Source organism: Cyprinus carpio, chromosome B8 (genome assembly GCF_018340385.1).
Source record: "Cyprinus carpio isolate SPL01 chromosome B8, ASM1834038v1, whole genome shotgun sequence".
Lineage (NCBI taxonomy): Eukaryota > Metazoa > Chordata > Actinopteri > Cypriniformes > Cyprinidae > Cyprinus > Cyprinus carpio.
The window spans coordinates 6,973,219-6,986,844 of record NC_056604.1 but is presented as its reverse complement, the minus strand read 5'-3'; the positions used below and the strand labels follow the sequence as shown (position 1 = coordinate 6,986,844).

The following is a 13,626-nucleotide window of genomic DNA, read 5'->3' as shown; positions in this document are numbered from 1 at the left end:
AAGAATCAGAATGCAGAAGCAGTGGATATAACGGATACGACACATTCCCTGTTTTTAATATCTGAACAATTAATGCAACATGATACAGCTTATCACTCAGAAAGACCTGTGAGGCAACTGTTTCAATACTTGTGCTCACATCAGATAGGGGATGAAACTCTAAAAGTGCTGATTTTCTAAGCTGGTAAAACATTTATGTGTTGAAACACCCAATAATAAAATGTGACATTCTGTAGTTTTGTGTCATATTCATCTTTTAATCATATTAACATATCTATCTATCTATCTATCTATCTATCTATCTATATAAATATATATAGACTACTGACTATCATTCAGAAAGCCACCTATTGAAATTATATTTATATATTTAATCATTTAATTAACTTTTCACATTCAAATTTCAATTTAACCGTATTGATCAATTAAAAAAAAGGGAAATGGTAAAAGTGCCGAAATCCACTCCAGCTAGAGTTTGTGATATTTTTATAAACAAACTAATATTATTTGAACTCTTAACATTCCATAGTTTTTTTTTTTTTTTCTTTATTTTAGCATGTATTTGAAACAGTTATTTTGGGCTGTGTTGTAGCACATCATGAAGTGCATCTAGACTGTTTCATGTTCAATCTCCAGACTAAAGGGAGCGCTGGTCAAGAAGTGTCTCTTTCCTTGCTGCATTGCAGCAAAGCTTAGAGAGCAGAGTGTTATGAAAATTTTAGTCATAGCTGATCCCTGATTAAAGGAAAGAGAGGAAGACAGCACTCGTTTATCAGTATTCATCTCACCCTCACATGCAGTCACAAGAAAGGGCTTTTTGATCACTTTGTATCATCCATCACACTGAGAGAGCAATGTTACCCCGTTACATCAAGATGAACAAAGTACACGCATCTCCTTTTTTGTGCTCCCCTGACACTGACTTCCTGCCATCCTCAGGGGTGTCTAAAGATGCCCTTTCTTGTGGCCACATCAGTTTTTAAGCAGTTGACATGTAATCCACTGAAAATGTTTCATCATCTGGATGATAATCTGATGCATTAACATTCAAATCACACTACACTAGATCCTTAAACTGTGCTGTGGAACGTACATGTCCATGGAGCATTCATTAACATTGCATTTAGATTATAATGTTGGTAGAAAAAAGAAAACCAACATTTGCGTCTTCCTACAGAATCTCATGGTGTAATCATTCATACCCTCAACAAGCTCTCTAAAATATTTTCAAACACAAAAAAAAAACAAAACAAAAATACATTAGATAAAAAAATGTTTTTTCAGTGTAAATAAGAGTAAAATTGGGAACATTAAAGGGATAGTTCACTCCCCAAATCTGTCATTATTTATGCATTTGGAATTTTTTTTTAATTACATTTTTTTTTTTTTTTTTTTTAATTTGTCCCCCACCACAGAATACCAAAAGTCATACAGGTTTGGAACAACATGACTGTGAGTAAATGAAGACAGAATTTTCTTTTTTGGGTGAACCTTCCCTTAAATTTATGATGAAGACCAATGTTATGCGTCCCAACCAGGCTTGAGGGTTTTGTGCCAAGTTCATCTGGTTAGTACGGTCTTGTTACCTGCAGTTAGATGTTGTAAACTACACCATCTGGCGTTCAGAATTAGCTGTCCATTAGCCATTTTAATGGAATAATTATTTGCATTTAAATTACTAGATGTTTTCCCAATGAATGATATATTTTCACCCAATTAATTAATTATTTGCATTTATTGATTTAGTAATTGATGTTAATGTATTTTAAGTTTTTATTTATTTATTAAGTGATAGAAAATACAGATTTTTTAAAATTATTATTAGAATTATTTATTTATTGAGTGATCTTAAAGTGTGTGTTTTCTTTCATCAGTGTTGTTATAATGTCATTTTCCTGTGCCTTGACAGAGATTTTAGATGCATGACATTTACAGTTCAGGTGATTGGTTAAAAAAGTTCTATGGTCCAAGATGAGCAAAGATATCAGATCACTATTTTTCCTGAAGGCTGGCTTGACTGTCATTTGAATACTTTTAATTGAGTTGCTAGTAGCTTCCTCAACAGCGCCTGAGACATTACACCTGGTCAAGTAAGTAAATTGTCCTCTGAATGGTGAGTTTCTACTGAATAATTTAATCTGAAATGAAGCCATCACTGGCAAAATGGCCCATGGTGCCTTGCTGATTGACAGTGTTACAGCACACTCAAGGTCAGAGGATACAGCCGTATCCTCTTCCATTGGATTTCTTGACCTTTCTTGGTCTCATCCTGTACAGTGCAGTGGTATAACAGGGCAGATGGGTAGTAGACAATTAAAAACCTGTTCAGAGAGGCGGCCTGGGGCAGGGCCAGAGGGAGGGACTTTAACAAGGACCTTTAAACACTGTGGTTTCAAGGCAGCCAAGCACCAAATGGGAGTAAATATTGGCTTTGGTGAGTAAATAAATTGCCAGTTTGGCAGGAACTATGAGGAACTGCAACATTGCATAGTTTAGGTTGAATTTTTAGGTTGATATTTTACTGTTAGACTTGTATCTAGAATACCTAATGATTTGTTTTCTGTGTGGTCTCTTGTGTGTAGTATTTGTCACATTGAGCCACCAAAATTAAATATGTGGAACAAAAATCACAAAACATTTTTTTTTTTTTTTTTTTTTTTTTTTTTTTTTTTTGACAAGGTACATTTTCAGACTGTGCTGTTTGTCACAAATATAACAGTTTTGCAAAGAAAATGGCTTAATTATTCTGTTATCATACAAATATATATTGTTTTTATAAAAAGAAATTAAAATAGTTTTCTGGCTGGTAATAAATATTTCTCACTCATATATTTAGTCATCTATCACCATAGGGAGATGTAATTTTGGATCCTGCAGACAGTGCTTTTGACTGATTTTACACATTCTTGACCATATCCTGGACCGCAAAATCTATGCAGGCAGGTATTGACTTTACAGAGCGAAGACACAGTGATTCGATGAGTGTACAGTTGTCGATGTGCAAGTAATGTTCGATATGTTAATCTAAGCCTTGCTGTGCCTAAAATCCATTATGAGACTCATGCTCTGCTTGGCTTGAGAAAACAATCAGAGCCACAGAAGAAGAAAAAAACCTTTTCTGTGAGTCCAGCAATGATGAGCTAGTTTGCATGGAGATTAGGTGGGTTTCACTCCAGAGTTTATGAGTTATGAAGCATGGAGATATTAAAACGTGTCTTGTCTTGTAACATGCCGACACCCCTCCGTGGTGCCAATGGAGATGTAATTGCTAACCCTATTTGGTTACATCCCAGACATTCTATTGCCAATAAACCACCTATGCCAGGAATAAAATAATTGCTTGGCTGCAGTGTCTGTGATTGGCTGGAGGAGCAGGTTTTGGTTCATGTGGAGTTAGCATGCAATATCGCATAATTTCCTTATGACATCCTGTTTGACAAGTGAATTTAAATAATTTAATTTAAAGCTTGTTTTAATGAGTTTTGTGATGTTTGCATGTCAGTTGTCTTCAGTTTGCTGCTAAAGTAATAATTGTGCAAGTACTTTTTAGTCGCTTATACTAGGGGTGCATTTACCCAACACCGTTTTCAACTAAAAACTAAATACTTTTTATGAAGTTTTATATTTTTTATGTATCGGATGTTCATTTACACCACAACAGCATTTTGGTGCCTGAAAATGCAAACTTTCGAAGAAAGGTTTCAAAGTGCACATTTTTGAAAACGACACCATCACCGTCTCCGTGTAAACTAGAAAATTTGTGAAAACGATGGCGTAATGTGCATTAGTATTAAGTGTTTGCATAGTGTCTCTTTACGAAGTGATATCATCATCTACTAGCCTGGCCTGGAGACACCGTTTTAAGTCATATTCACAGATTTATATGAATGGGTATCGGTTTGACAACATTGTCGTCTATCCTTTGCATTTTTTCACATAAAAAGTTTTCAGTTTTTAGTACAGTATATAAAATATCCCCTAAATACCCTTAAATTGATAGTTCACCCAAAAATGAAATAATTACTCATGTCATTCCAAACCAATAAGACTTTATTAAATCTTCAATACACATTATTATAACCTGTGTTTTCTGCACCTCCATTGAAAGTTAGGTAACCAAAACTTAATAATAAAAAATGAATAAAGTAGTTTAATCCAAGCCTTGTGAAGAGATTTGATCCATTGAACCATTTTATTTTACCTTGCCTTTATAACGGTTTTAAATCTTTCACGTTTTGGTTACCTGGACTTTCAGTGGAGCAACATAAACCTCCTAGGTTTCATCATAAATATCTTTATTTGTGTTTCGAAGATAAAGTAAAGTGAGGGAACGACATGAGGGAGAGTAAGAAGAGTAAAATGTTTGGGTGAAATATCCATTTAAGGTTATGGATTTGAACCCCTTTCTTAAGTATCAAGTTCAGTGTATAACTTTTCCCACAGCATGTGCGTCAGACAAGGATGAGACCTCAAGGCATTGGAATTGTTGTGGTGAGGTGTGTTAATGGGTTTAAAAGTGATCACACCTCTTATTTTCACCTGGTGGACTATAAAACAAGTCCACCAAAGTCCTATTACATTACATTGAAAGACTCCAGCCTATATCTAGAAACCAGAATATCTTACAGACGGAATTGGGCTAGTGGGAAACCACCTAGCAACCATCCAGAGCACCCTAGCAACTGCATAGAAATGCCGTTGCACTGTACCGGCAAGTTTTGCATGCACAAGCACTGCTCACGTTTTCTCCCGGAAAGTTAAATCTTGTTTATTCTTGGTCTAATGATTCCCAAACTACTTATATAAAGATTATACTAAGCATATGTCGAGTCGGTGATAAACTCTAGCGATGTTCTTACCTATTTAATATGCTGTTATTTAATTTAAGCTAGTAAATGAGCAACCTTAGTGCAGGCACGAGGGAAATTGTGAACAAACAGAGAGGTATGTTGAACAATTTCTCTTTGCTTTTGATCTCCCCTTCTGGGAAAGAAAATGCTGTTGCAGGAAAATCAGTGAGAACTTTAAACGTGATGAGGCAACTTAATCTTTGTCGATTTCTCCAGCTGCATTGGACTTTCGGACGTATGTGTACGCAAGCACATGCGTGTCCCCGTTTGCACCTGTCCATGGGTTACCTGGGTTCTCCACAACCACGGTTAAGAAATATTATCTTCATAGTTGGTCCAATAACTTTCAAATGACTTTTAAGCAAATCCCTCCACCAGCCGCCCACCATCGGTTCTTTAATGAATTATTTTCCTTGCCTGTGTGCAAGGCCAGTCCCTCAAGTCTATTGATAGCTGATGGCAACGGAGATTTTCATTAAACCCTTATTAGCATTGACCCCACAATACATGTTGGGCGACTCTTCTTGGGGACTGTTCTGCTGACTCCAGGGATGGCTAAAGGCTTTTGGCACTTTCAGTCCAATTTATTGATGTCTAATGAGGCTGTTGATCAACCCTGGCAGGGTTTTAAGTATTCGTCTTCTTCTGAAGCACTGAAGGTTATGTCAGATGTGGAACAGTGGAGCCTCTTGTTGATGGTGGATGCAAATCGATGCCTTAATGCATTCAGTGTAGAGCTTATACAGTATTTGTTGTTGCCTCTGATGTTTATTTCACTTTTTGTTTGCCATTTTGATTATTTACAGCTGGACTGAAAACAAGGTGTTATTTTTTGTCTACATCAGTGTTCTTAAATTATATTATATACTCACCAAACCCAATATATTATAAATATATATATATATATATATATATATATATATATATATATATATAATATTTTTTTGTAATTTAAATAAAGCTGAAATAAAATGTAAAAAAGTAAACAAATGTTAGAGATGTTGCCTTGAGGACTAACTGAAATAAAATGTTCAAGTTGTGGTACCAAAATAACTAATACTTAAAAATACTTAAATATTAAAATAATAATAAAATACATATCACAATTATCACAAACAATTAACTAATAACAATACAATTTTAAATATTATATAATTAAATGTAAATATAATGAAAATGACAAATGCACATAAAATTAAGTCAAATTTATTTGTATAGCGCTTTTCACAATACACATTATTTCGAAGCAGCTTTACTGAAACCATGATGTTGATGTTTACAATATCTTAAAATCCTTATGCCTTATAGTCACATTTTGCAGAAAAAATACAATTGTAGTAATATACATTTTATGGCAATACAAGCAGTTGAGGTATTCTAACAGTAAATATCATCCTACGTGAGTACATTATACTGTATGTATGTATTTGGATAAAGTTGGATATAATATACATCCATCTTTATAAATGACTAAAACTTCAACTAAAATAGAAATGAACACTGAAAATATAAAAATAAAAGCTAATCCGAAACATTCAGAAGTACTGTAATACTATATAAATCACACCAAAATAAAACCGGTAAAACATTCAAATGTTAAAAGTGAATTCAAATCAAAGATGTTTGTTCAGTGTGGTTATTCAAGAACAATGGTTACATGCTAATACGGACCACCTCAATTTGTTTAGACTCCATCGATATGTGTTGTGTCAGAAGAAACAATTAGTTTGTTCAATACCAAGCCCTTAATGCAAAAAGCCATTGATTTGGTGTTGACAGTGACTGTGACCCGAGGATCTTTTGACTTGCACTTGAAGTGAAGAACAAAAATGCTTAAAATATATATATATATTTTTTTTCTTGTTCCAGGTATGTTGATGATGTCATATCCAGAATTGGACGAATGTTTCCAGATATGTCAATTGAGCTTTTCCGGCCAAACGGGACATCCGCAGTTCTCTTGGTGAGATGCTTTGTGCTACACAAATCAAGAGGTTTTTCTTTATATTCTGATGATTTGTGTCTTATGATCTGAATGTTTGCTTTAGATACATTTATGGGAGCACAATTTGATTGGCTTGTTATTAGCTCAGTAGCAGAAAAAAAAAAATATAGGGATTTTTTTGTAGAAGAGTAAGACATAATAACCTGCGAAATAAGCACTTTTGTAGTTTGAAATGAAATTGATCTTGAAAGTATTAATTTTCTAGTAGTAGAGAGAAATCAAATCACAACAAAACAATATTAGCATGTAGTAATGAATACTTTACTCAAGTATTTGTTGGTAAGCTGCATAAAATGCCACATGTTTCCATTTCCAGTGGCATTAATGAAGCAGGACAGCAAGAAAGTGCAGCCATGTAGAAGCTTTTTCTGACTAATGGTGTCTAATAGTTAATGGTGAAGGAGAGCTGGATGCCCTTGTACTCGGGGAGCAATCTCTCTGTTGACTGCTCTGTCAGTCTCCTTGTGAGTTGTCCCTGAGAACATCCCAGAGGGGCCGGGATTGTTGACTCTTTGAGGAGTTTGCTCCACACTTTCAAAGTTTTGGAGGGTGCCTGCATGATAATGGAAGCAAAGACGGACAGAAGAGAGTGACCGTCTACTCCAGGTGAACTCTACCTGATTGAATTACAGCAACCCTTTTAGCTGCATTAGGAGAAATTGTTGTGATCTGTGCATTTTCACACCAAAAACAACTGGATGAGTTTGTTTGTGCATGCTAATTATTTGTTGCATGTGGTGTTAAGGCAATTATGACTTTTGCAAGGCTGTGTGATGGTGCTAAAATTGCATATTGGGAATTAACAAATAGTTTCCCCATTCATTTACATGTGGTGGTCTGTCAAATATGGATGGTTGCTTCTTGTTAGACCCCTTTTTTTTTTCAGTATTGACTGTCTTGGGGTCCAAGAGACCCTATGGCTGTTTGTGTTAAACAAATATAATTATTATCTTGAAATTTGAATATAATTCTGTATACCGGATTATTGAAAAAGCAGATGTAAGATCTCATGGCAGACGTTTAAAGCATGCCAATTTAAATTTTGATTATTGTCAGTCCTTATAATCTTAGAAGCAATCATTAAGTATTAACCTGATACTAAAATATTAAATATGTTTTTCAAGCTTTTAAAGGAGACTTTGGATCTCTCTGACCCCAAACAAAACATTTGGTTAATGCCAAGTTTGGACTGTTACATTCATGGTGACAATGCATATTGTAAAAGTAAGGAAACCAAATTCCAGCCACAAGCCACAATTATTTAGTAAGCAATAATACTACTAATAATAATAATAATAATAATAATAATAAAAAAAATAAAAAAAAATAAAAATCATAAAAATAATATATATATATATATATATATATATATATATATATATGAATTAATGAACAAATATGAAAAAGTAACAATACTACACTGTAAAAAATGAATACATTTAATTATTTTAATAAATTATCAATAAGTTTCATGTTAGTTTAGGTTAGTGCAAGCCAATAGTCAAAAAAATAATGTATATATTAGTATGCGTTTTGGTTGCACCTCCTCTTTATTTGATTATTACATTTTTCAATGTGAATGTCATTTTAGAAACCAGAATATATTGGCTATTAATATTTATATTGTTAATAAATTTTAAAGCATTACAAAAACACATTATAGTTATTATTGTAGGTACAAAAATATTTGTCTTATATGGCGTGGCAGTAATCACATATTTATACAAATTTGTCTAGTCAAACTGGGCCACACAGATCATTTCCACTTGGTTCTGTCATCATTTACGTGTTGTTTACACATTTTTCTTCCTCTTTAGTCATGTCTCATCTCAACTAGGGCACAACATGAGCCAGGCTAGATTTAGTGCCTCCAAATAAAAATTATGACACCCCTAAATGCAGCATTAAGTTGTCACAATGGGTCATTTGGATATTTTTGTCAATGGTTCACTGTATCAGGGTATCACTGGTATTTTTCTTGTCTCCTGGTAATGTTTTCCACTCTACCTAGATGATGTTTTGCAGCCTTTTTGGGCTGAATTATCACATTCTGAGATGATGTCAGTTGTCAGTTGGGTCATTCACACCACACACCATCCCCCTTACCTTTGAGACTTCCTCTGACACTTCTCTGCTGCCGTCATGTCTTTTGGCAACGCTGACTGAGAGGAAAGAGAGACTGAGGGATCTTGGCAGCGGTGCCAGGAAGACTACAAATGCCCCTTCCACAGCAGTGGGAGTTCAGTGGTTCACACCCACAGGGCATGCACTTCCAGATGGCCCAGTTGGCAGGCCGGAGTGATCTGTCACCGTGGGGGCTAAATTTCTGCCAGGCCCTTCGTCGGACGCACTTTTGTACAGTGCTCAACAAAGGGTTCAGAAAAAAAAGGACCGTTTGTGCATGTGTAAATAAAGATGATCCTTTTTGAGTTTGAGAGGGTTTATCTAATTCTTTTTCTAACACGAAGTGGACTTTTTTGTCATTTAATTGCTTTCTGTCTCTTTAGAACAGTGGGTCTCGTCTGAATTATTATTTTTTTTTGAACATCAAATTTATTTATTTTTTATTTTTTTTTATTTATTTTATTTTTTACATGTAATTTTATTTTACTTTACTTTAAATTGAGCATCAGATATTTTTTTTTTTTTTGTGAGAACAGTGGTTCTCATGTGATTTTATTTTATTTCTTGTTTTAATTTTTAATCCAAACGTCTTTTATTTTTTTTTATTTTTTTAAATCCAATTTTATTTTATTTTACATTCCTTTGCATTGAACGTCATATCCAAAAGTATTTATTATTATTATTATTATTATTATTATATTTTGTTATTATTATTTTATTTATTTTTATTTTGTTTTGGCCATTAGATCCAAAAGTTTTTTTTTTTTCAGTTATTGATTTATTTTATATTTGATTATTTAATTTTTAATATTCATGTAATTTAAATTTACTTTCCATTGCATTGAACGTCAGATTTAACATTTTTATTTTTTGTTTTGTTTTATGTTATTATATTTAATTTGATTTTAAACTCACTAATTGAGAACCACTGTATTAGAGGTTAACTTATTGTTAGTTTGTGTTGCTGTCCCTTTCCTGTAGATGTACAAATAGCAGAGTATGGAAGGGAGGGTTAGAAAACATCACAGTGTGGTACACATCTGCCATTTATAACAAGAAGCAATCAAGCTTTCTCCACAGCAGTGCTGCATCTCTTTAAAATCAGTTTGTAAACAGGCCCGGCTGTGCAGAGTGTGATGGCATTAATTGGGGCATGGGACGGCTCTCTATGGGCAGATTCCGCCTAACAGCCTTGCCCGACCATAATTAGGGGATGTTAATTAGCATGGAAAATGCATCTTTCTCAGGCCCTCTACCTGCTTTTCTTGGACCTGTATTTCCATTAGCTTAACCTCATACCCTCTTCCATGACAGTTATTAACTATATGCTGAAGCATGACATACAATATTCTTTTTTCAGAGCAGTGGGGAAATGCATTTTAGATCTTGAAACCCACTTTTAAAAGTCCTGCCACAAACTGGAGCTTGTCACTCCTGCAGCAGTCCGGATCAAAGTCAGTTCTGAACGTGAAACGTCCCACAGGGTTCTGCCTGAGTTACAGATGTACAGTGTGTATGGAAATGAACATGTGTATAGGCAGTTGCACAGAGATGCTTTTAACTGGCTTCAGTAGAATATACAGTTTTTTTGAAGCCTGTGAACAGCTGATAGTGATTTTGAGCTGTAGATTCCAGAAAGGTCTATCATGTAACACACATTCCCACTTCTGTATCACCGTGTCTGTTTACTACTCTTCTGCTCATATTTTATATCTTGTCTCTCTGGAATCTTTGTTGTGATTGGTCAGTTACAGCATTCTGCAAGCAAATATTTTTTTTTTTTTTTTAGTATTTTGACCGCTAAACAGCACAACTGACCAATGTACAGTACTGTTTATAGACTTAGAGTTAATAAGATTTTTTTCCCTCAAAGAAATACTTTTATTTAGGGATGCACAACAAATATCAGCACAATATTAATATGCATCTTGTCAGTAAAGCCGGTTTTGTAATCAGTGGTAAATCTCTACACGTGCATTCTTTCACGTGGAGCAGCATTTACTACACAGAGCTGTTGATCACTGACAAGCTGCGCAAAACCACGATCATATTTTGTGCATGTTTTGCGCAGCTTGTCGGTGAACAACGGCTCTGTGTAGTAAAAGCACACACATGTAGAGATTTACCGCTGATTACAGAACCGGCTTTACTGACGAGATGCGCATTAATATCGTGCCGATATTTATCCTGCATTCCTACTTTTATTTATTAAATTAATTGAAAATGGCAGTAAAGACATTTTTAATAATATATGTATTGGCTTGTCTTCCCGAGGCCACAGGAGGGCGCAATGAGCAAAATAATGCACCGCATTTAAATTGTCATAGCAAGGAAATAACTGTCTATAAAATTTGTGCATTACATCTAAATGAACTCATAAAAATCAAATATAATTTTGTAAATTGCAGAAACAATTATGACCAAAACAGCATCATGTATTTATGCATTGCTTAATCCAAAGAGCCGAAGCGCCGATCACGCAGATTGCTTTTAAAAGCATATGAGGCACAGTGAAAAGGAATAAACCTCCACAAATTTGTTATGTGTTTTCTAAAAGTTTAAACTGTTAATCAAGATCTTCTCCGCATTGAGCTTCTATATTACTCTAATATTTTGAATGAATAACGCAGCAGCGGCATAGACTGACAAAACGTTAAAATGCGACAACGTCACTTACATCATCACTGCATCTTGCGCGCCATTATTGATGCACACCTAACATTCAAATGCAAATGTTAATTTTAAATTCGACTGATATTCATGCTTTATTCACAATAAGCTCATCACAGGCAGGCACAGGACTCATTTCAGCATGTGTTTGAGTTTGTGGGTGATGTCTGCGTCACTCAAAGCATGTGCCTATATCAAGCGCTACATCGAACATTTTTTCTTTCGTTCTCGAAAGAAGTGTACGGTCAATAAATATCGATACCGTTTTATCGCCCAGATAGAATCAGTTTTTCACGTCCATTTATTTGTTTCATAAATGATCTGATTAACAAGTGGAATATTGTAAATCCAGACAGAAAAGAAAAAAAAAACAATATTTAGAGTGCATTGGAGAAAGGACAGAAACATGTAAATGTTCGTCGTGGTAGTCTGATCCAAACCCAAGTTGTCCATACGAGCTCTACAGCTCAGTGTGTCAGATAACATGCTCTAGCTGCTAGTCCACGTGAATCTCTCTGGCTACTTCCCTTCTTTATCTTTCCACCTCGACTGAATCATTGTGGACTGGTCGGTCAGCTCAAAGGTTCACACTGGAGTAGAGTCAAGCTATTTTTTGTTAATTGAATTCTAAAGTGACCTTGTTCTGCTATTGATCTACATTAAAAATATTTCTCCCACCTCAAGGTCGCTGCCACGGCAGTCTGAAGCTCGGGGTGGATGGGCGTGAGGCAGAATATTGACTGTATTCCAGAATGACCTCTGAGTGTGGCGTTGTGCTGATGAGGACAGAAGCGGCGGAGGTGGAGAGGTCAGAGCGGGTCGTACTCGGGGAGGTGGGAGAGGTTATTGGAAAACACCCCTCTTTGCACTCAGGGGCGTTATGGTGTGTCAGCTTGTTCCTCGTGTTTTTTGATGGTACAGTAAGCTGCGCTGAAAGCTAATGAGGTGGGCACTCAGAGACCTCAGCTGTGGCGTTCAGGTTTCCAAGATTGTCAAAATAGTGCAATTTGTGCACCTCAAAATCTGTCGAACTGACATTTTTCCCTAAAAACAGCTCCCCCCGGTGCTATTTAGAGTGCAGTGACAGCCCTGTTCGGTATAAGATGAGATGCCACCTTTACATCTGCCATTAACGTGTTTTTAGAGATCGAATCACAGTTGTATCGCATCTGACAACGTTAAAAGTGTTCAGAGATTGATTCTGACCACATTGGTCTATATCAAATAATCATTATCGGATTTGTTAATTGTGTTCCAGCTTCTTCTCTTTTTATTTTTATTCAGCCCTTGCAATGTGAAAAAAAACATTCTCCCTTGGGATCTGGACATCCGTTTTAATGAACAATACTCTGTGAGTTATTCCACTGGACTACACTTGGAATCTCTCATTTATTTCCCCAAATCCTCCCTCACATCTCTCTCCTAGTCTATTTTTGCAGAAGCACTTTAAAACTTTAATATATATTTAAAAATCCACACACACACACAAATGCACATTTAAATATACATGGTTTTTTTAATTGTTTAATTTTTTTAAATTATTTAAAAGACAGAAACATTTCAGTCAGCACTAAGTAGCATTTCCAAATAAAATTGTATTTTATATTTGTCATATTTTTTTATTTTATTTTATTGTACCCTTGTTGGACCATCATGTTCTCAAATTTTCATTTTGAAATATTTATTATTAGCTAGAACTTATTTTATGTTGTTATTTTATTTCATTGTCTATTTTTTTCTTTTTAACTTTGGTTTCTGCGTAGTTTTATTAGTTTAGTTTTTTTAAAAGTCATTTATTTTTATTATTTTATATTACCTCTGTTGGAGGTCATCGTTTTCTCATTTATTTTTTTTATTTTATTTTATTAATTAATTTATTTATTTATTGCTTTGGTATTTGTTTTGGTTTTGTTTGGATTTATTTCTAATTATGCACAATAATGTGCGATTGGATGCAAAGCTAAAGAATATCCAGAT

General features: G+C 34.8%; 1 protein-coding gene across 1 annotated transcript in view; it reads left to right on the top strand.

The window, feature by feature from the left end:
- The window catches only part of LOC109079878 (mediator of RNA polymerase II transcription subunit 27), a 53,509-nt gene that overhangs the window by 21,669 nt on the left and 18,214 nt on the right, over positions 1-13,626 (top strand). The window contains exon 4 of the mRNA XM_019094983.2: positions 6,720-6,813. Within this exon, the coding sequence (XP_018950528.1) occupies positions 6,720-6,813 (94 nt within the window). The remainder of the gene's footprint in view (positions 1-6,719; positions 6,814-13,626) is intronic.